The 23,561-nt window shown below is 45.7% G+C and overlaps 1 protein-coding gene across 1 annotated transcript in view; it reads left to right on the top strand.

Moving 5' to 3' along the window:
- The window catches only part of LOC136586937 (collagen alpha-6(VI) chain-like), a 126,674-nt gene that overhangs the window by 68,902 nt on the left and 34,211 nt on the right, over window positions 1–23,561 (top strand). The window contains exons 23-25 of the mRNA XM_066585279.1: window positions 10,426–10,488; window positions 10,599–10,661; window positions 20,625–20,687. Coding sequence (XP_066441376.1) covers window positions 10,426–10,488; window positions 10,599–10,661; window positions 20,625–20,687 — 189 coding nt within the window. The remainder of the gene's footprint in view (window positions 1–10,425; window positions 10,489–10,598; window positions 10,662–20,624; window positions 20,688–23,561) is intronic.

Genomic DNA, 23,561 nt, shown 5'->3' with positions numbered 1-23,561 from the left:
GAACTCTTATTTATCCGTAAACGTAGCTGTCTGAGCGCTTGCTTTTTGCAGGATGAGTTGTATTTTTTACTACCGTGTTTCCCCGAAAATAAGACAGTGTCTTATATTAATTTTTGTTCAAAAAGGTTTAGCTTTTTTACATGTATAGCTGCCTGGACACTATTTAAATTGACTTTTTTTAATTAACTGTTAGCAGGGCTTAATTTTGGAGTAGGGCTTATATTTCAAGCATCCTCAAAAAGCCTGAAAAATCATTTTGCATCCTCTGGAATTCTGGAAAATCATGCTATGTCTTATTTTCAGGGGATGTCTTATTTTCAGGGAAACAGGGTAGTACTACTTAATGTACCAAATAATGTACTGAAAAACATAATAAATGTGTTATTTTAATAGATCAGATATTTATGGGCGCAGTGAAATCAAGTATGTTTTGGGGGCTTTATTTGGATTTTTTATTATAAATATGGCCAAAGGATTTTTTTTTAACTTTAAATAAAGTTTAAACTATTTCAATTTTTTTAGTTTCCATGGGGGACATGATCTTGCGAGAGTTTGATCGCTCCTGCAGTATGACGTAATACCATACATAGTACATTATATCGCGGTCTGACAGATAATCCATCATGTCACGCCATAGGCATGCTTGAAAGGCAATCTGCAAAGGTAAGGGCGCCCACCCACTGGCGTTTTTTTTCCCTGCGAGATTCGCAGCATTTTTTTCTCTGCAGGGGTCTATGGGACTTGTAATGTTAAAATCGCGATCGCGCAAAATCGCAATTTACCGCGAAATCGCGATTTTGCGCGATCGCGATTTTAACATTACAAGTCCCATAGACCCCTGCAGAGAAAAAAATGCTGCGAATTTCGCAGGGAAAAAAAACGCCAGTGGGTGGGCGCCCTAACCCTGGGGACTTTCTTAAGGCCTCCAACTGGTATGTCAGCCAAATGGCACCCTGCAATCAAATTGGGGGCTGTTCAAGGCCCTCAATTTCTAATCCGGGTTTTTAAATGCTGTTGTCAGAATTGACAGAGAAATTTGAGAGGTTAACAGCTGTGATCAGCAGGAGAGCTGATTGCAGCTGTTTTGGATGGATGTCAGCTGTAAGAAACAGACGGCACCTGCATTGCATGAAGTTGGATCAATCCCCCTCCATACAAACCCTGAACCTCCGTGACGTAACGCTACACCATGGAGCATTAAAGGGTTAAGGACCAGACAATTTTTAGTGATTGTACGCATGTGGGGGCTTTATGGCCCTATTTTTTTCTTAGGCTGCCGAAATTATTTTTGCTGCATTTTTTTTCATGACATTTAGGGCTATTTTTCATAGCTATTTTTTCACAGAATTGTTTGTTTTATTAGGGGTCATGCATACAAAACTTAAAAAAAAAAAATTAATGTATAGTTCTTAGAGATGAGCGAACGCGTTCGTCCGAGCTTGATATTCGTGCGAATATTAGGGTGTTCGGGATGTTCGTTATTTGTAACGAACACCATGCGGTGTTCTGGTTACTTTCACTTCCTTCCCTGAGACGTTAGCGCGCTTTTCTGGCCAATTGAAAGACAGGGAAGGCATTACAACTTCCCCCTGCAACGTTTAAGCCCTATACCACCCCCCTGCTGTGAGTGGCTGGCGAGATCAGGTGTTCGCCTAATATAAAAGTCGGCCCCTCCCGCGGCTCGCCTCAGATGCGGTGTGAGTTAGATGAGGGACAGTGCTGTTTATACCGGAGCTGCTGTAGGGAAAGAATTGGTAGTTAGTGTAGGCTTCAAGACCCCCAAAGGTCCTTATTAGGGCCACTGATAGCTGTGTGTTGGCTGCTGTTAGCAGTGGGATTTTTTTTTTTCTCAAAGTCGCCTCTGCAGACCGTTGCACCTGGCATTAGGGACAGAAGTGCTGCATAGGCAGGGAGAGTGTTAGGAGTGAGTGTAGCCTTCAAGAACCTCAACGGTCCTTTCTAGGGCCATATTTATCCGTGTGCAGTACTGTCCAGGCTGCTGTTAGCTGTGCTGCATTTTTTTTGGGCTTCTCAAAATCGCCTCTGCAGAGCATTCCACCCTCCATTGATACTGCAGGGAAAGAATTGTATAGGCAGGGCCACAACACAGTTATTATTCATAGAATATACGCAGTGCTGCCTTTTGGTGGAAAAATAAGTGAAAACAAATCTATTTGTCCAGCCTCTGTCCGTCCTTACGGGCGGTGGACACGTGTGAGCTGCGTGAAAAACATTGCTAAATCAGACGCACCCAGCTACGCTTTACTGCTGGCTTCGCCATTTGCTTTCCTTAATTGGGAAAAAAAATACCTGCTCTGCCAGAGTTATAATAACTCTGCTACCCTCACGTTCTGTGACACATAAGCAGGGACACAGCACAGTTATTAAACTTCTCATGTTCATAGAATATACGCAGTGCTGCCTTTTGGTGGAAAAACAAGTGAAAACAAATCTATTTGTCCAGCCTCTGTCCGTCCTTACGGGCGGTGGAGACGTGTGAGCTGCGTGAAGAACAGTGCTAAATAATACGCACCCAGCTACGCTTTACTGCTGGCTTCGCCATTTGCTTTCCTTAATTGGGAAAAAAAATACCTGCTCTGCCAGAGTTATAATAACTCTGCTACCCTCACGTTCTGTGACACATAAGCAGGGACACAGCACAGTTATTAAACTTCTCATGTTCATAGAATATACGCAGTGCTGCCTTTTGGTGGAAAAACAAGTGAAAACAAATCTATTTGTCCAGCCTCTGTCCGTCCTTACGGGCGGTGGACACGTGTGAGCTGCGTGAAGAACAGTGCTAAATCATACGCACCCAGCTACGCTTTACTGCTGGCTTCGCCATTTGCTTTCCTTAATTGGGAAAAAAAATACCTGCTCTGCCAGAGTTATAATAACTCTGCTACCCTCACGTTCTGTGACACATAAGCAGGGACACAGCACAGTTATTAAACTTAGATAATTCATTCACTAGAGGCAGTGGGGCCTTTCGTTTTCCAAAAAGGGCAAAAATTATATTTGGCCTGCAGTCTTGCGCCAATTTATTTCCTGCCTGTGAAATCAAATCACTGGTAATACAGCATGCTGAGGGGTAGGGGTAGGCCTAGAGGACGTGGACGCGGCCGAGGACGCGGAGGGCCAAGTCAGGGTGTGGGCACAGGCCAAGCTCCTGATCCAGGTGTGTCGCAGCCGACTGCTGCGCGATTAGGAGAGAGGCACGTTTCTGGCGTCCCCACATTCATCGCCCAATTAATGGGTCCACGCGGGAGACGGTTATTAGAAAATGAGCAGTGTGAGCAGGTCCTGTCCTGGATGGCAGAAAGTGCTTCGAGCAACCTATCGTCTACCCGCAGTTCTGCGCCGTCCACTGCTGCCAATCCGAATCCTCTGTCTGCTGCTCCTCCTTCCTCCCAGCCTCCTCACTCCACTACAATAACACCTGCTCAGGAGCGGGAGCACTCCCAGGAACTGTTCTCGGGCCCCTGCTTAGATTGGGCAGCAGCGGTTCCTCTCCCACCAGAGGAGTTTATCGTCACTGATGCCCAACCATTCGAAAGTTCCCGGGGTCCGGGGGAAGAGGCTGGGGACTTCCGCCAACTGTCTCAACAACTTTCTGTGGGTGAGGAGGACGATGACGATCAGACACAGTTGTCTTGCAGTGAGGTAGTAGTAAGGGCAGTAAGTCCCAGGGAGCAGCGCACAGAGGATTCGGAGGAAGAGCAGCAGGACGATGAGGTGACTGACCCCACCTGGTGTGCAACGCTTACTCAGGAGGACAGGTCTTCAGAGGGGGAGTCAAGGGCATCAGCAGGGCAGGTTGCAAGAGGCAGTGCAGTGGCCAGGGGTAGAGGCAGGGCCAGACCGAATAATCCACCAAGTGTTTCCCAAAGCGCCCCCTCGCGCCATGCCACCCTGCGGAGGCCGAGGTGCTCTAAGGTCTGGCAGTTTTTCACAGAGACGCCTGACGACCGACGAACAGTGGTGTGCAACCTTTGTCGCGCAAAGCTCAGCCGGGGAGCCAACACCAACAGCCTCACCACCACCACCATGCGCAGACATATGATGGCCAAGCACCCCGCAAGGTGGGACAAAGGCCGTTCACCGCCTCCGGTTTGCACCCCTGCCTCTCCCCCTGTGCCCCAACCTGCCACTGAGATGCAACCCCCCTCTCAGGACACAGGCACTACCGCCTCATGGCCTGCACCCACACCCTCATCTCCGCTGTCCTCGGCCCCATCCAGCAGTGTAGTTCAGCGCACCATTCAGCCATCGCTTGCGCAAGTGTTCGAGCGCAAGCGCAAGTACGCCGCCACGCACCCGCACGCTCAAACGTTAACCGTCCGCATAGCAAAATTCATCAGCCTTGAGATGCTGCCGTATAGGGTTGTGGAAACTGAGTCCTTCAAAAGTATCATGGAGGCGGCGGCCCCGCGCTACTCAGTTCCCAGTCGCCACTACTTTTCCCGATGTGCCGTCCCAGCCCTGCACGACCACGTCTCCCGCAACATTGTGCGCGCCCTCACCAACGCGGTTACTGCCACGGTCCACTTAACTACGGACACGTGGACAAGCACAGGCGGGCAGGGCCACTACATCTCCCTGACGGCACATTGGGTGAATTTAGTGGAGGCTGGGACAGAGTCAGAGCCTGGGACCACTCACGTCCTACCCACCCCCAGAATTGCGGGCCCCAGCTCGGTGCTGGTATCTGCGGAGGTGTATGCTTCCTCCACTAAAGCACCCTCCTCCTCCTCCTCCTCCTCTGTCTCACAATCAAGATGTGTTAGCAGCAGCATGTCGCCAGCAGTCGGTGTCGCGCGGTGTGGCAGCACAGCGGTGGGCAAGCGTCAGCAGGCCGTGCTGAAACTACTCAGCTTAGGCGATAAGAGGCACACGGCCCACGAACTGTTGCAGGGTCTGACACAGCAGACCGACCGCTGGCTTGCGCCGCTGAGCCTCCAACCGGGCATGGTCGTGTGTGACAACGGCCGTAACCTGGTGGCGGCTCTGCAGCTCGGCAGCCTCACGCACGTGCCATGCCTGGCCCACGTCTTTAATTTGGTGGTTCAGCGCTTTCTGAAAAGCTACCCACGCTTGTCAGACCTGCTCGTAAAGGCGCGCCGGCTCTGTGCACATTTCCGCAAGTCCCACACGGACGCTGCCACCCTGCGCACCCTGCAACATCACTTTAAGCTGCCAGTGCACCGACTGCTGTGCGACGTGCCCACACGGTGGAACTCTACGCTCCACATGTTGGCCAGGCTCTATGAACAACGGAGAGCTATAGTCGAATACCAACTCCAACATGGGCGGCGCAGTGGGAGTCAGCCTCCTCAATTCCTTTCAGAAGAGTGGGCCTGGTTGGCAGACATCTGCCATGTCCTTGGTAATTTTGAGGAGTCTACCCAGGTGGTGAGCGGCGATGCTACAATCATTAGCGTCACCATTCCTCTGCTATGCATCTTGAGAAATTCCCTGCAAACCATAAAGGCAGCTGCTTTGCGCTCGGAAACGGGGGCGGGGGAAGACAGTATGCCGCTGGATAGTCAGGGCACCCTCCTGTCTATTTCTCAGCGCGTACAGGAGGAGGAGGAGGAGCATGAGGAGGATGAGGAGGAGGGGGAAGAGACAGCTTGGGCCGCTGCTGACGGTACACCGGCTGATTGCCTGTCATCCTTTCAGCGTGTATGGCCTGAGGAGGAGGAGGAGGAGGATCCTGAAAGTGATCTTCCTAGTGAGGACAGCCATGTGTTGCGTACTGGTACCCTGGCACACATGGCTGACTTCATGTTAGGATGCCTTTCTCGTGACCCTCGCGTTGCACGCATTCTGGCCACGACGGATTACTGGGTGTACACACTGCTCGATCCACGGTATAAGGAGAACCTGGCCACTCTGATTCCCGAAGAGGAAAGGGGTTCGAGAGTGTTGCTATACCACAGGACCCTTGCGGACAAGCTGATGGTAAAATTCCCAGCCGACAGCGCTAGTGGCAGAAGGCGCAGTACCGAGGGCAAGGTAGCAGGGGATGTGCGTAGATCGAGCAGCATGTACATCCCAGGCAGTGCAACAGTCTTTAAGGGCCTGGCCAGCTTTATGGCTCCCCACCAAGACTGTGTCACCGCTCCCCAGTCACGGCTGAGTCGGCGGGAGCACTGTAAAAGGATGGTGAGGGAGTACGTAGCGGATCGCACGACCATCCTTGGTGACGCCTCTGCCCCCTACAACTACTGGGTGTCGAAGCTGGACACGTGGCCTGAACTAGCCCTGTATGCCCTTGAGGTGCTTGCTTGTCCTGCGGCTAGCGTCTTGTCGGAAAGGGTGTTTAGTGCGGCTGGGGGAATCATCACAGATAAGCGTAGCCGCTTGTCAACCGACAGTGCCGACAGGCTAACACTCATCAAGATGAACAAAGGCTGGATTTCCCCAGACTTCTGTTCTCCACCAGCGGACAGCAGCGATACGTAAGCAATACGTAGGCTGCACCCACGGATGGAAGCTACGTTCTCTCTCACCATCCAAAACGGGGACATTTCTGCTTCATCAATCTGTGTCTAATATTCCTCCTCCTCCTCCTCCTGCTCCTCCTCCTGAAACCTCACGTAATCACGCTGAACGGGCAATTTTTCTTAGGGCCACAAGGCTCACTCAAATAATTTTTCAGAACAATTTTTATAAGTTTCAATGCGCTTAAAAGCATTGGAACTTTAACTTGAACCAATTTTTCGTTACACTGGGCTGCCTCCAGGCCTAGTTACCACTTAAGCCACATTAACCAAAGCGATTAATGGGTTTCACCTGCCCTCTTGGCTGGCCATGGCCAATTTTTGGGATGTACATTAGTACTGTTGATACAGCAATTTTTGTGGGCCCTCGCCTACAGTGTAATCAAATTAATTTTTAGCCCACCTGCATTACAGCTGACGTTACATCCGCTGTGTTGGGCAATGCAATGGGATATTTTTATGTACCGCCGGTGGGTTCCAGGGAGCCACCCATGCTGTAGGTGCACACTGAGTTTTTAATACATCTGTACACTTCTAAAGAACCCGTCTGACTGGGGCATGCAGTGTGGGCCGAAGGCCACCTGTATTACGCACGACATTACTACCTCAGCTGTGTTGGGCAATGCAATGGGATATTTCTATGTACCGCCGGTGGCTTCCTGGCACCCACCTAGGCAGTGGGTCCACAGGGAGTTTAACCTACATGTGTCCACTTGTAAAGAACCCCAGTCTGACTGGGGCATGCAGTGTGGGCCGAAACCCACCTGCATTAACCCTTTCCAGTCCACTGTGTGACCTGTGAAGACATTAGGGTTTAAGGCTGTACAGCTCCGTTGTTGGTAGACGTCCGTCGGGGTTCTCTTACTGTATATTGCCAGCCTCTCTGCTGTCGGAGCCTATCCTACGTGTCAGCTCATGCAGTACTGGCTTTAGCCAGCATATAACGCCGTTGTATAACGGCAGAAAAAGAGTAAGCCCCCTAGGAAAACCATATACAAATTGGATTGGAAAGGGTTAAGCACAACATTACTACCTCAGCTGTGTTGGGCAATGCAATGGGATATTTCTGTGTACCGCCGGTGGGTTCCAGGGAGCCACCCATGCTGTGGGTCGACAGGGACTTCACAATAGGGAGTTGTACCTGCCTGTGTCTATGAATTAAAAAGCCCGGTCTGACTGGGGCATGCAGACACCTTGACAGAATGAATAGTGTGTGGCACATAGGTTCCCCATTGCTATGCCCACGTGTGCAGCTCCTGATGGCGGTGGCACAGGATTCTATTTCTCATTGCTTCTGTACAGCATTGTGGGCTATCGCTCCGCCACTTTTAAAGAGGGTCGCTGCCTAGCCGTGCCAACCTCTGCAGTGTGTGCCTGCGGTCCCTCGTCATGGCAGACGCAATTCTAAATAGACATGAGCGTGGTGTGGCATGAGGGCAGCTGAAGGCTGCCCAGGGACACTTTGGTGTGCGCTGTGGGGGGGGAGGGGGGGCGGTTGGGCAGCATGTAACCCAGGAGAAGTGTCAGTGGAGTGTCATGCAGGCAGTGATTGTGCTTTGTTGGAGGTAGTGTGGTGCTTAGCAAATGTATGCCATGCTAATGAGGGCTTTTCAGAAGTAAAAGTTGTTGGGAGGGGGGGGGGGGCCCACTCTTGCCGGTATTGTGGCTTAATAGTGGGACCTGTGAACTTGAGATGCAGCCCAACATGTAGCCCCTCGCCTGCCCTATCCGTCACTGTGTCATTCCCATCACTTTCCTGAATTGCCCAGATTTTCACACATGAAAACCTTAGCGAGCATCGGCGAAATACAAAAATGTTCTGGTCGCCCATTGACTTCAATGGGGTTCGTTGTTCGAAACGAACCCTCGAGCATCACGGGAAGTTCGTTCCGAATAACGAACACCCGAACATTTTGGTGTTCGCTCATCTCTAATAGTTCTTAATTTTAAAAATCATTTTATTTATGTAAAAAAAAGTACAGGAATGGGACCACCATTTTGATTTGGATGTTTTGATATATAATTTGTATGGTATTGGATTATAGGATGTATATGGTGACGGTGTAGGTTGGTGTGGGTGTTGGGTCATTTTTTAAATATATTGTATATACTCGAGTGTAAGCCGACCCAAATATAAGCCGAGTCACCTAAGTTTACCACAAAAAACTGGGAAAACCTAGGTGCCTTGAGTATAAGCCGGCACCCCCACAGTGATTTTTCGGGGAAGGGCTTTAAATATAAGCCCCTCCATGAAATTCATCCCAAATTGTAGTAAAACATAAAAAAAATCTATACTTACCCCTCCGCCGCTGCCAGGGCTCAGGTGTGTCTAGCCGCTTGGGTCCCGACACATGCTGCAGTGATTTTTGGGGAAGGACTTTAAATATAAGCCCTTCCATGAAAATTATCCCTAGTTGTAATAAAAAATAAAAAAAATCTATACTTACCTCCCCGCCGCTGCTGGGGCTCAGGCGCGTCTAGCTTCTTGGGTCCCGTCACTGTAAAGAAGTTCTATCAGCAGGCAGGGATTTAAATTCCCGCCTGCTGAAAGGGCTGCGTCAGATGAATGGCCAAGTGCTGCCTGTGATTGGCTGAGCACTGTGACCAAATCTCTGTGTGGAGACCTGCTCTTTAAGAGTGCGTCCAACTCTGGTGGACCTAAAATGTCCTTGCATTACATGGATAAGCAATTATTTGAATGGCCAATACATAAATGTGAGTTTGGCCGCAGGCTATTCTACCAATAACAAACTGATCACCACGGATCACAACAGCCAACTTATTTTTGAAATGGAATTGTCTTCATGAGACGACTTCTTTAAGCTGCAGATCATACTGCTATACATAAAACTGTACAACTCCTCTAAATTTCATTACTTTAAAATATAAGCTTTGCTGGCAACCTTTGAGTTCAGCATAGTATGAAGAACCCTGTACCCTGAGAAAAGCCAGGATTGCTGTTTTTTGACAGCACTGATTGATGTTCTATAAATCTGGAGTTCTTATACCGTTTCCTCTAAAAATAAGACCTACCCTGAAAATAAGCCCTAGCCTACTTTTCAGACAGGCTTGAAATATAAGCCCTACCCCCAAAAATAAGCCCTAGCTACACTACATAAGAAAATACATTACCTAGCAAGCTCGGTCCAGGTCCCTCCCACTGCTCTCTAGAGGTTCAACATGGTTCGGCATGGTTCCCGCAGTCCTCAGCCGCTCGTACATAACTTCCTGGTTACGGGATTCATAAATCCCACCTCCAGGAAGCGATGGCTGTGACTGGTTCTTTGACCAATGCTTAGCCAATCAATACTGTGCTGGATAAACCAATCACAGCCATTGCATTGATTGGCTGAGCAGTGGTCAAAGAACCAATCACCAATCATGAGAGGCCAAGGACTGCAGAAGAACATCGGGGTTGTGGAGAGCAGCAGGAGTGACATGGACCCAGCCTGCTAGGTAAGTATAATAAGACATCCTCCAAAAATAAGACCTAGTGCCTCTTTCGAGGGAAAATTAATATAAGACAGGGTCTTATTTTCAGGGAAACATGGTAGTATTGAACGGCTTCTCACTCAGTGTAAACAGGTAGTCATTTATCTCTGAACGGGAAGAGATTTGCCTCTGTTTACTGGATAACTATACCTCCCATGTTAATGGAGAGGAGAAATAATAATCACCTTGTTTAAAAGTACCCTTAGGCTGGATAATTTTTTTTCTATCAATGGAAAGACTTTTTCTTAACAATTTCTCAATCTTCTAGATGCGCTAACCAGCCGGAATAAGAAAATGGGAATGTTAAATATTTGGTGGGAGAGTAACATTATATTTTCTTTATGGCCAGTGATCGGGGGTCTCCTTTTAAATATCTGTGGATACAAAATTAAACTAACTCAACTAAACTAACACATTCTTTCTATAGGGGCAGCCAGGAATCCCAGGGATTAAAGGAGACAGAGGAATAAACGGACTAGATGGTCTTCCGGTAAGAAATCAGAGAGCACCTAAAATGAATGTAATCTGAGTTATTTTGGTTCATAGTGGATAAATGAAATAGGATTGGCATTACTGAGTAACAGCTTCTCTTTTACACAGGGCGCGTTTGGTACTCCAGGAAGTGTAGGAGATCGTGGAAATCCAGGGAAAAGAGGGAAAAAGGTAAGTTGTGTATTTTAAGAAAAGCATAGCTTGCAAACTAATGTTAGTGGGGAAACCCACCCAAATGTATGCTTTGATATTCCATACACATGTGCCGGTAGAACCCAGCATCCAGTCTACAAGCTTGTATCTCTGCTGATATTAATCATGAGCACACAAACCATTTAAAGCCACGTATATATTTATCCACTAACTTCTTTAATGCACCATACTAAGCTATTGGCCACTGATGTAAAATTTCCAAAGAACCTACTCGTTATGACTTGCATGCCTGTTGCAGAAGTAACTTGAAGTTACGTCTTTTGGATCACCGCAATTCCTCCATTAACCCCTTCAGTGGCGGATTTATTATTACCATGTCAGTGCAGCAAGCCCCGGAGATTTTCCTGTGGTAATTTGAAGTGGCAAACGTGTACAGTGGCACAATAACTGTTTCCTAGCCAGTATGTAAGCACTAGAGCTGTCCACGGAAATCTCCCGGGAACCGCATGGTCAGTGCAGCAAGCCCCGGAGATTTTTGGGGCGTGCCACTAAAGGGGTTAAAACTAGAGATGAGCGAGCGTACTCGGAAAAGCACTACTTGCTCGAGTAATTTGCTTTATCCGAGTATCGCTGTGCTCGGGGCTAAAGATTCGGGTGCCGCTGCAGGGCGGGGAGCTGCAGGGGAGAGCGCTGAGGAACGGAGGTAAGATCTCTCTCTCCCTCTCTCCCGCCCGCTCTCCCCTGCTCCCCGCTGCGACTCACCTGTCAGCCGCAGCAGCACCCGAATCTTCAGACCCGAGCACAGCGATACTCGGATAAAGCACATTACTCGAGCGAGTAGTGCTTTTCCGAGTACGCTCGCTCATCTCTAGTTAAAACCTTTTTACACTGATTACAGTGATCGAGCACATATGTTTGCCCAAATGTTTATTTCCCCATTTATCGAGCTTTTCCCCTTAAAAAGGATATTGATCAGCTTTTTGGCAATCACTGGTCATCTGTACATGTCCTCAAGTGTACAGGGAAATGTGCAGCCAATCAATGACAGATCTATGGGCATAAAACAGTAGTAAGAATCATTTGTCCCCATACTAGTGAATCTCTGCCCATTTAAAAGAAATGTGATCAACAACCTCTATGGATCGACCTTCATTATGTCAAGCTGAGAATCCACCCATGTAAAAGGACCTTTGATCTGCTATCTCTATCAATCCTATCAGAGATCAGCCATTTCCTCCTCAATCTCCTTGTATTCTTATGTCTGACGGTGAGACAACTTGCGGTAGTAGGACATGCCCCCCCTTGCATTGTCTTCAGTAGGACACAAAGTTCATTAGGTTACACCACTTCACTAAAGGCTCATTTACATGGGACGATGATCATTTAGAATTGTTCAAATTCCCATGCTGCCGCAGGATTTTGAACAACAGTCTCCCGTGTAAATGCATGCAACAACTGAACGAAAGTCGTTCAGTTTCTACATGCAGAAAGCTGAACAGCGAGCCGTACAGTATAAACAGCAGTCGTTCAATTCTGAACAACTGTTTAAAGTGAATGGAGGTGGGCAGAGGGGGAACGCTCCCTAGCCACCCCGCGTCCATACTAGTAGCGCATTCAGCTATGCCAGTGTTACTCGCTCCTGTGTAACAGCACAGGAGCGAGCATCATTGGGATGTGAGGTTGGGCATCATTTGCCCCGCAGTTTATCCTGTGTAAATGGGACATAACACCCATTTATCCGCTATTTCCTAGCCAAAAATGAGCAAAATCATCAGAAAATTAGACCATAGCATTGCTATGGAAAGCGCCGGACCCGTGTCCACGAGCAGAGAATCATTGCGATTCTCCGCTTGCGTCCGGCAATCCACAGCATGCTGTGAATTGCCGCAATTCTCCGCGGTCAGCCTATCTGTCAGAATAGGCTGACAGCTGAGATCCGTCTGCGGCTCCTGCTCCCGGGTGGCGGCTCTCCACCGCGGGATACCGCAACGCCCGTGGTCAGCGGGGCTAAGACGCAGTACTACTAGTACTGTAGAAGCAATCAGAAAAAAATATTAACACAAGTTTATATAAAAGTACAAAGATGTCAGATGCTGGGGTAAATGTCAATAAGCAAGCCAACGAACATGACACAGATAGTGCCATTACGGAACATAATAAATGTGTGATATGTGTGGTGAAAGCCGCACCAGTTCCAAAAACAGAAAATTCAAGTACATGTACAAGTATGATAGACAATGATCACACTAGTACTAATACTCCTACAATGCTCAGTGAGATAAGATGGCAGCCCAGAGTTATTATAAGGGCAGCATGGTTCAAATGTCTTGATTGTATTTCAGCAGGGAGAAAATGGAATATAAAGACCTGGGGTGTCAATGGTAGTAAAACATTTTTGACTTTGTGTATTAGTAATCTTATCTCTGCCCAATATTTTTTGGGGACCGTTCCATAAGCTATGGAACATGTTTGTTTTTGGCTTGTTACATTCAGGGCTGGGAACAGTCTGTTGGGTGCATTGGGATGTGGTGGGATTTGTGGCCTTATGTATGATTTTAAACTGAGTTTCTCTCCATCTTTCATTGGAGATGTCTTTGCGCATTGCTGTCCAGCCAATTCGTGATTTTCTGTTCAATTTTTGATTAATTGATTTCTTTTGATCATTTTTTAAGTATTGATGAGCCTTTGAATGCCGCAAGTTTTAACCTGAAGACTTAATATAAATTAGAGAGGGAGTGTTTTCATGAGGGGGAGGTGATTAAGAGGTGTAGTACAATTGCGGATGTATATGCTCCAAACATGCAACAGGTTCAGTTTCTCCTCAAGGTGTTAGCTGAACTCATTTGTTTTGCGAAGGGCTCTATAATCTTTTATGGAGACCCAAATCTTGCACTTCAGCCCTTATTAGACAAATATTCTGGTCGCTCACTTATTGCATAAAAAATAAACTCAACAAACTCTGAAAGCAACTCTATTCTACGCATCTTTGTGCTATTTGGCGCTTAAGTCACCAAAGGGGCTATACCTAATACACCGGGGCCCACAAAACTTACAGTGGACTTGATTATATCTTTCTTCCCCGTTCCTTCCCCCATCCTTTAGATTTGCTGCATTTGGGTTAATAATCAACTCTGATCATGCTCCTGTTCGCTGTGAAGCATGCCTCCCATCGCAGCGCCTTTAGGTCTCAGTCACACGGGCGCATCGGCACCCGTACACCAGCGCCGATGCGCCCGTGTGACTGCAGGAAGGAGACGGACGCACCTGCAGACGGCCGTCTCTCTGCAGCGCCGGAGGAAAAAACATGTGACCGGCTTCATTGCCGGTCATGTGTTCTTTCAGCAGCGCTGGAGAGAGACGGCCGTCTTCAGGTACGGCCGTCTTCTGTCAGTTACAGGGGCGCATCGGTGCCAGTGTACGGGTGCCGATGCGCCCGTGTGACTGAGGCCTTAGGGTGACTACCTAAATTGACAATTGGAGAAAAAAAACACAGCGAATTCGCAGCAGAAAAAAAATGCTAGTGGGTAGTCACCCTTACATGGAGGTTAAATGAGTCCTTATTTTCAGACTCTCTATGCCTGACGGACTTCAGGGAGACTATATTGCACTTCCTGCAAGATCATGTAATTGATCAGGCTCTAAAGTGTGTTATGCGGGAAATACTGATTAAGCATGGGTCATGCATAAAACATGAGCAGGGCTTCAAGCTTCACAACTTTTTAACCTCACTGCATTGTTGGCGACGTTATATAAGTAAACATTGCAAGAGGCCACTCTCTGAGAACTCACTCAGGCCCGCCACGAGATACGGGATACTATAAACTGTTATAAACAGATGTGCTCACGTTCTTTCTATGAGTGGGGGGGATAAGTCAGGTAAACTACTTGTGCACGGGCGCTCCAAAATAAACATGTAGTGACATTTATACCTGCATGTATCTAGCAAAAAGATATACTTTTTTCATTCCACAGTTATTATACTTTACTTTATTTTCTCACCCCTCCCCGTTGCTTTCAACCGCCGGACACATACTTTATCACAATATCTCAAGGATACTGCTTTACTGCAGTTGTCTGCAAGACAGTCGGGACTCTTGAAGAGCCTTTACTTCTGAGGAGCTCTCAACAGTAATTAAAGGGGTTGTCCCGCGCCGAAACGGGGTTTTTTTTTTTTTTAACCCCCCCCCCCCCGTTCGGCGCGAGACAATCCCGATGCAGGGGTTAAAAAAAACAACCCGCACAGCGCTTACCTGAATCCCGGCGGTCCGGCGTCTTCATACTTACCTGCTGAAGATGGCCGCCGGGATCCTCTGTCTCCGTGGACCGCAGGGCTTCTGTGCGGTCCATTGCCGATTCCAGCCTCCTGATTGGCTGGAATCGGCACGTGACGGGGCGGAGCTACACGGAGCTACACGGAGCCCCATTGAGAAGATGAGAAGACCCGGACTGCGCAAGCGCGGCTAATTTGGCCATCGGAGGGCGAAAATTAGTCGGCTCCATGGGAACGAGGACGCTAGCAACGGAGCAGGTAAGTATAAAACTTTTTATAACTTCTGTATGGCTCATAATTAATGCACAATGTACATTACAAAGTGCATTATTATGGCCATACAGAAGTGTATAGACCCACTTGCTGCCGCGGGACAACCCCTTTAAATCTTTGCCTCTGGGAAAGAGCCCAGCCCAGATGGCTGCACTGCCAAATTTTATAAGGCCCCACAGACTGAATTACTGCCACCCCAGCTTCACTCCTTCAATAGTATCTCCAACATGACATTTTTGCATGCCCATATAATATTGATCCCAAAGGAGGGCATGGACCCTCTGCTGTGCTTCAGTTATACGCCTATCTACCTTATCAATACAGACACCAAGATATATGCTAAATGATTGGATGTTCGTCTGGATAGCCTTTTTGGAACCCTGATCCATCCAGACCAAGTAAGCGTCGTTTCCTGAGGCGGCCCGCTCTCTCTGCAGCCATCTGCAGTACATGCAATTAAACAACTTTTATGAGAAGTACAAAACCCAACTGCATCATCATTGGTCTCTAACACCCCTTGAGTCTCCATATATGCTCTCCACACCATCACTCAAAGTGATTTCCATTATATATGATCGCGAGTTGGGAAAGGAACTTGGTCAGTCCTTCTGTGGGCATGACTGGATGAAAAAATGTCCATTTCCTGTAAGTTTCAAGAAACTTAGGCTACTTGAACACAGGTGATTAAAACGTTGCGGCCCTGATGTTGGGTGCAACTCACATTGGACAGCACTCGGACATCCTGTCCATGTGCTGTCCAATGTGCTGAACACAGCACAGTGACATGAACTATTCTTGTTCAAAACCTGGACAACAATAGGACATGCTCTGATTTTTTTACTGAGACTATCAAAAGCCGATGTGCATACACTTATTCAAATGAATGGGTGCTATTTCCATCCAATTCTATCCTGTGTACAAGTAACCTAACTATAAAATATTAACTCACTGGTACAGAATTCCCATTGTACTGCATGCATCTTACCCTGCAGTTCCTGACAGTTGCTCGTAAGCACGGGGTTCGATGGTTCATATTTGGTGGGAGTGTCCGGGTCTGAAAACCTTTTGGGTCAAAGTTATTGATGTTACTACCAGTAGTAGAATCATGGGTATCTTGTGCCCTGCTGCCCTTCTCCTGTCTATATTATTGGGTACACTAAAACAACAGAGTCTGTGGAAATTTCTTCTACTGGTAGTCCATAAAGTGATCCTACCTCTTTGGGAAACCAACAGACCATCATCTATAACTGAGTGGTTTGAAGACATACAGACAATGGAAGAGCTGATTTCTGATTCTCAACTGTCCACTGAGTCTTTTTGTTCTATAAGGCATCCATGACTGAAGTTTACAAAGTCACCAGACTATAGAACCTACCTCTAATGGAGGCTTCGGTTCTTACATGTACTTGTGCAATAATTTTGCCTTTCTTAGTCCCAGATGGTAATGCTCTACTAAATACTCTATTTGTACAGAGGCGACGTCCAGCATTCCTCAGTGTCCCGGACCCTTTGTTCCTTTGTTTTGGCTTTAACTCAAAGATTTTGATAACTTGTTATTTAGATGTAATTCAGTTGTCATATTTTGTATTTTTACAGAAGGACATTCATGTTTCTTCTAAGTTCCAGCTACTGTCTTTGACCTTATATGTTGTAGATTTGGATTGTTCTGCTATTGCTGTGACAGATGGTGAATGTCTACACAAGTACTTTGTAAGGCCTTAGTCAGACGGGCGTTCTTTTGCGCAATTTGCGCATGCGCATGAGTCCGGCGATTTTTTAAAACCATTGCTTTGCAATGGTATCGGACACATGAGCGCTTTTTATGCGCTCGTCCGATAAATTACAGAACAGAAATCGCAGATCGCACCTATCTGCGATCTGCGATTCCTGTTCTCTTCTCTATATGCGCTCAATGGGGCCGGCGGCAGCAGCGCCGACCCCATTGAGAACATATAGAAGACAAATCATTCTTCTCTGCCACAGCTGTAACAGCTGTGGCAGAGAAGAACGATGTTTGCCCATTGAATTCAATGGAGCCAGCAATACAGCTGGCTCCATTGAAAGCAATGGGCTGCCGGCGTGCGCGGGATGAGCCAATCAGGGGGCAGGTCTGACTCACACCCCCTTCACACCCACTGCAGGCCAGCCGCGGGGAACTCCGACTGATGGGGCAGGTGAGTATGTATATTTTTTTTATTTTAACACTTTTCTGGATGAATTGCAGGGAAGGGCTTATATATTTAAGCCCTTCCCGACAATTCATCCCACACTCGCCCGCAGCATTGCATTGCTTTCAATGGAGCCGCTGTATTGCCGGCTCCATTGAATGCAATGCGCTGGACAGCTCCGGCCCGTTTCTAATGAAACGTGGCTAGGAGCAGATTTTGGGGCGATTTTCGGGCACCGGTCACGCGATTTGCGGATGCGCATCCATCATGCGATCCGCAAATCGCGCGAAAAAACGCCCGTCTGACTAAGGCCTAACTCTGTGTTTTTCCCTCCCTTCCAATGTTTTCTTTTGCTGTATATTATATAAACCCAATAAATTGAGAATAAGTTAAAAAGCAAGCAAACATTGCTTTCTGTCGCCATGCTATGTTTGCCTGAGCAGTGTCACTGATCTTGAGCTGAAGAGGGACTCCATTGAAAGTCTATGGGCTTGAGGAGTGACAAGCGCTTCAGTTGGCTCTTTCTAGCAATCAGTAGGTCTCAGCAGCCAGACCCCAGTGATCAAAACCTTTGACATGTCTCTACACTTTAAACACAATTGCTGATTCTTTAAATGTTCAGTTGACAAAAGCTGATCGAATATTAGATATTTGATAGGTATTGAGCAGTTTTCGAACTACAAAGGCTTTATGGAATTGTTACTGCCCTGCCTTGCCTTATCTGCACATTATAGAGAGGCTTTCCAAGATGTAAAGCAGAAGGCAAGTGAGTAATCAAAATACACTAGCCTTTATGAGTGCCTTCACTTAATTGCTTAAATGTATATTCCTCTTAAAGAACTGTCCATTCTTTCTGTGAAAACTTTGGGGGAGATTTATGAAAGCTCATTCGCCTAGATTTTGGTCTATAATGTAACTTTTTTCAGTATAAGTGACATATGCCAGATTTATGAAAGCTGTGAGACTTTTTTTTACTATTTCTGCAAAGGTGTGGACCTGATTTATATTGTGCGACTTTTTTTAAAAAGTCGCAAAGCTACTTTAGTGCTGACTAGGCATATTTCCAGCAACAACTTTCACATCACACAGACAGAAGGTATTTGCTCCTAATTTAACATACAGTATGTGACTTTTGATGCATTTGTCTCATAATAGATTGCTACTTAGACCAAAAGTTGCACATTAAAGTCATATATGATTAATCCCCCCCCCCCCCCCCTGTCTTGTAACCATAAAATATCTTTACTGCTACAAGACAGAACTTGCAGTTACTCAAGTAGATAAAGTAATTTGGACAATCTGTTCCCAGGTGACTTATGATGAAACTTTGCTACATTTCCTGACTAGTTTTGCCAATAATTTGGAATCCAGTTGCTTCAGCATGGTAGAATCAAAGCATTATCTTGCCATGATAATGATGATTAAATGCAATCCGTTTCTCAGGAATTGGGAAATTCTTCATCCAGATGGAACAAATCAACATCAACAGTATAACAGCTTTTCTTTCAGTAATTAGGCAACTCCAGACATATCCTCAAAGATGACACAGGCTCCATAAGAGTAATTGCCATAAACCTTTAACATCTGAGATAGGATACAGTTGGCGGCTATGTTTAGCCCCTCGTATTTCTAAGGGCCAAGATTTTTTAAACAACTACTTTCTCCTTTCCATCCTGAATTGTCTCTCCAACATCAATTTGCTTCTGCCTCTCCCCCTCAAACCATCCTCCAAACTTCTTTCTTTTCTAAATAATTCCTCCTCCAAACTTTTATCCTGTTCAACAGCTGAAGAAGAATGATTATCTTTGCTATTTTTAGCCTATTTTGGGGATTTTTAAGGGCCTAGAGTTTTTTTTTTAACTACTTTCTCCTCTCCTTTCTCCTTACTTTCCCCTCCACTACCAGCTGGTGTCTACCTCTCCCTCTTAAACACTCCTCCACCTCTGTCCTCCTCCAAAATTCTCCCCAGTTTTTTTCTCTCCCAAATATCCATATTTGTTTTCTACAAGTTGAGCTCTCCTGATTCCTTTTCACTTGGATTGTAAAATTGCTGGCATCATGTCATCCCAGACATCCTACCTGTTTGTAACCATGACATCAGATTTGGTCATTTTCTTTTTCTGTATGAACACGCAGTGTAGGACTTGTAAAATACCTTACCACAGTCTATATTTATATAATCACGCCCTTTGTTTGCATGATTACAGCCTATTTTGCGCTAATTTAAAAACTCAGCCTACGCTGCCTCAGACTATAGAGCTCAAAGACTTTTTTGGAAGACTACACCCCTGTAAGGACAGGTTCACATTTGCAAGAGAACCATCATTTTGCTCCAAAATGTTGTGGCTTTTTGCTGTTTCATGCCTCTCACTCAACATTTCCCAATTGTCTAAAAAAAGGGTAAGTGGTTTGAGTGGAATGAGGGTTTTAGATAAATTTAAAGGAGCATTCTGGTTGTGAAGCAAATTTTCAAAAATTCCAGATGTGAAAGGTGCTTGTGTCATGTTTATGCACAGCTGTCTATGGGTATACATCATACAACTAGTACCTTCTTGTCCTCCATTTCTGATGTGTCCTTGCATTCCTATTTTCCAAGATGGCTGCAGCATCCCTGCTGACATACAGCCACTTTTCTGCTTTGTACTTTCTTCCTGTTTGCGTCCCCACTGTGCATTGCCCAGCTATTGGTCAGCAATGAGGTCCTGATAGCTGAAGAGAAAAAAAGCCTTCAGGTTGTTCCTACTGAGCAAGCCTGACTTGTAGGACTGGAATGCTCACAGGACATATCTGTGGCACTAAGCTCTGCTATACACACTCAGCCCTGCTACACGCAGCTATATACACTCAGCTCTGCTACACTCAGGTATATACAATCAGCTCTGCTACACTCAGGTATATACACTCAGCTCTGCTGCACTCAGGTAAATACTCAGCTCTGCTAAATGCAAATATATAGTGGTCTACAACTGAACGACTGTATTCTGTCTGTGTAGTAGATACCATCTGTAGAGCATACCAGAGATACAAGATATTACTGCAGGATACACTGAATATACCGATGGCTCCACAGTAACACTGGACAGTTCTTAAAGCATTTTCAACCATTTTTCCAAACATTTTCTGTTCATGTAGCATCCATCAGGCCAATCTAGTTTAATAAATTTGTTGCAAATAAAGGCAATGTGGTCTGCAGCTAAAGTGACTTTAAAAAAGTACAAATGATAAATATGTATAACATGCAAATAAAAATGTTTTTCTGTTCTTCTGCAGGGTGAACCTGGAGATTCTGGAGAGAAAGGAAACTCTGGAGATTTGGGAAAAAGAGGACCTATGGTTAGAAATGGGATATTTATCTGCATATAAGTTTATTCGAAACATACAGAGGTGTTTTATATACTGGGTTATTACCAATGATCTTCCTGATTTGAAACCCCCATAACTCCTGTTTAATGGCACTCAGATACATATACTTGATATGAATGGAAACAGAAAATCAAAAATTTTGTTGCAGAACATCAAAAATGTTCTCCACATCAGAGGCTATCAGTGTGACCCCCTTTATCACTCCACACACATCGAGCCTGTAGTCACGCTCCTGCCATATATGTAACATATCATGATTCACTGATGCGATGGCTACTGTGATGTGTACCAGCAGATCATGCATGGTGAGGGGGACATGTAGACTCCAACACCCCGTCCCTTCCCAAGAGAAAAACATCACAAGGCATAAGGTTCGGGCAATGTGGAGGCCAGTGAAGAAGTTCACTTTCATCACCACCTGCAAGGCCAGTCCATCTGACTTCATTGTGAAAATGTGGGGGGCATCCTGATGGAAGATGAAATGTGGGATTTCCTGTTCCGGCTGCAGAGAAGCCATATCTGTAGCGTCTGGGTACAAAATCCACCGGGATTGTTTACTCATGGAACAAGAAGGGAAGTACGCTTTCCTACAGGTTCTCGCACAAAACATGCTCCACCATTTCCATGCTTACTGGTAGAGAGACGGATGATTTTCACTTACAAATGCAACCTTCTCCCTTAAAACTGGAGTACCGCTTACGATCGTGCGTGGATCTTCAACAAAATGTGTTTGAAAATAACATTGCACCTTAATAACAGACAGGTAGGCGTGAAAATCAAAGACACAACAATTTTCCTGTCCTTGTTGGCAGCTATTTTGTCTCATATCCCTTTAGCGACGACTACGGCAAAATAAAACTTTTTGGGCATCCATTTTTCTAAATTGTCTAACAGTAAGATGTCCTTGCTGCCCATAGCAACCAATCACAGTGAAGCTTTCATTGTACCTCCGCAACTTGAGAAATGAAAGCTGCATTATCATTGGTTGCTATGGGCAACAAGGACACCCTACTGTTAGACAGTTTGGATAAATGAAAAATTTTGAGTTTCTGTTTCCATTGATATCACATTTATGTATCTGAGTGTCATTAAATGTGTGTTATGAGGGTTTGACACTGAGAAGATGATTTGTAATAGCCGTGTTTAGAAAACTAAAATCAGTTAGGTGCAAAAATATAGCACAGGCCCAATTTTTTTGTAAATATGTACTATTTCTAGTACCTGGGGGTACTAGTGGATTGTAGACTAAACTGGAGTAACCAATGCCAATCAGCTGCTGCAAAGGCAAATAAAGTTTTGGGATGCATTAAAAGAGGTATAGGGGCGAAGAACGAGAACATTATCCTTCCACTATATAAGGCACTTGTCAGGCCTCACATGGAATACTGTGTATAGTTCTGGATACCGGCGCTCAGGAAAGATGTCACAGTGCTTGAGGGGGTTCAAAGAAGGGCAACTAAACTAATACATGGAATGACGGGACTGGAATACCCAGAGAGGCATCAAAATTGGGATTATTTACTCTAGAAAAAAGAAGGTTAAGAGGCGACCAAATAACCATGTATAAATACGTGAGGGGACAATACAAGGATCTCTCCCATGATCTGTTTACACCCAGGACTGCGACGGTAACGAGAGGGCATCCGCTACGTCTAGAGGAAAGCAGGTTTCATCACCAACATAGAAAAGGGTTCTTTACGGTAAGAGCAGTTAGACTGTGGAACTCTCTGCCTGAGGACGTAGTGATGGCAAAATCCTTAGAGGAATTTAAAAGGGGACTTGATGTCTTTCTGGAGAGGAAGGATATTATAGTCTATAAATCTAAGGTTATTTGGTAATCCGGGTATACAGGCAGGTAGGAACTATTAGGGGTTGATCCAGGGAACAGTCTGATTGCCATTAGGGAGTCGGGAAGGAATTTTTTCCCCAAAAGGGCTAATTGGCTTCTGCTCTTGGGGTTTTTTGCCTTCCTCTGGATCAACAAAATAGGAGGATAAACAGGCTAGACTAGATGGACACTGTCTTCATTCAGCCTTACGAACTATGTTACTATGTTACAAACTATTCAAAGTTCACTGGTTTTCTTCAGCTCCTTTTAATTTCTTTGAAATGCCCCTTTTCAAACATTTTTCTAATGCTATCTTAAGCTTAAGATATTTTGGGCCTCATTTATCAAAATTGTCTGAAAGGAAAACATTCTTTTTTGTTGTAGCAACCAATCACAGCTCAGCTTTAATTTTACCAGAGTAGTTTAAAACTAAAAGCTGAACCCTGATTGGTTGCTGTGGACAACAAAGTTTTCCTTTCAGACAGTTTTGATAAAAGAGGCCCTTTATATTCTGTGTTTGCATATATACTCAAATACTCGACTAATGAGTAACTCAATATCAAAATGCCATTTGCAACAATCTTTGTGAATGTTTAACCCCATAGTGACCAAGTGATTTGTTTTTCCATCGCTGTGTTCTAAAATAGCCATTTGTATACACATCCCATAGTTATCGTTATAACTAGCTGTAAAATCGTCTGTAGTATACTGGCAGATTAGACCTAACGAAGGTGTCTTCGTAAGAGATAATCATCAGGAATTAGAAAGACTCTTCTTGCTCCCACCATAATGAAAAAATAAATAAATGAAAGAAAACAGATGAACAGTCGTCATTGCCTAAAAACTACTCTAAAGTAAGTTTCTGATTTTTCGGGTAGATTCCCTATTCTACAGTAAAGAGGAGGCGGGAACTTAGTGCACTACTCCAGGCCCAGCCGGTCTCCTTCTGCAGAAAGAGAGACTGTATATTGGCCAGGCGTGAAAACCCAGCCGATATACAGACATCTGAATAAGCC

The sequence above is a fragment of the Eleutherodactylus coqui genome, chromosome 12, assembly GCF_035609145.1.
Source record: "Eleutherodactylus coqui strain aEleCoq1 chromosome 12, aEleCoq1.hap1, whole genome shotgun sequence".
NCBI classification, from domain to species: domain Eukaryota; kingdom Metazoa; phylum Chordata; class Amphibia; order Anura; family Eleutherodactylidae; genus Eleutherodactylus; species Eleutherodactylus coqui.
This window is presented reverse-complemented; position numbering and strand designations above follow the sequence as displayed.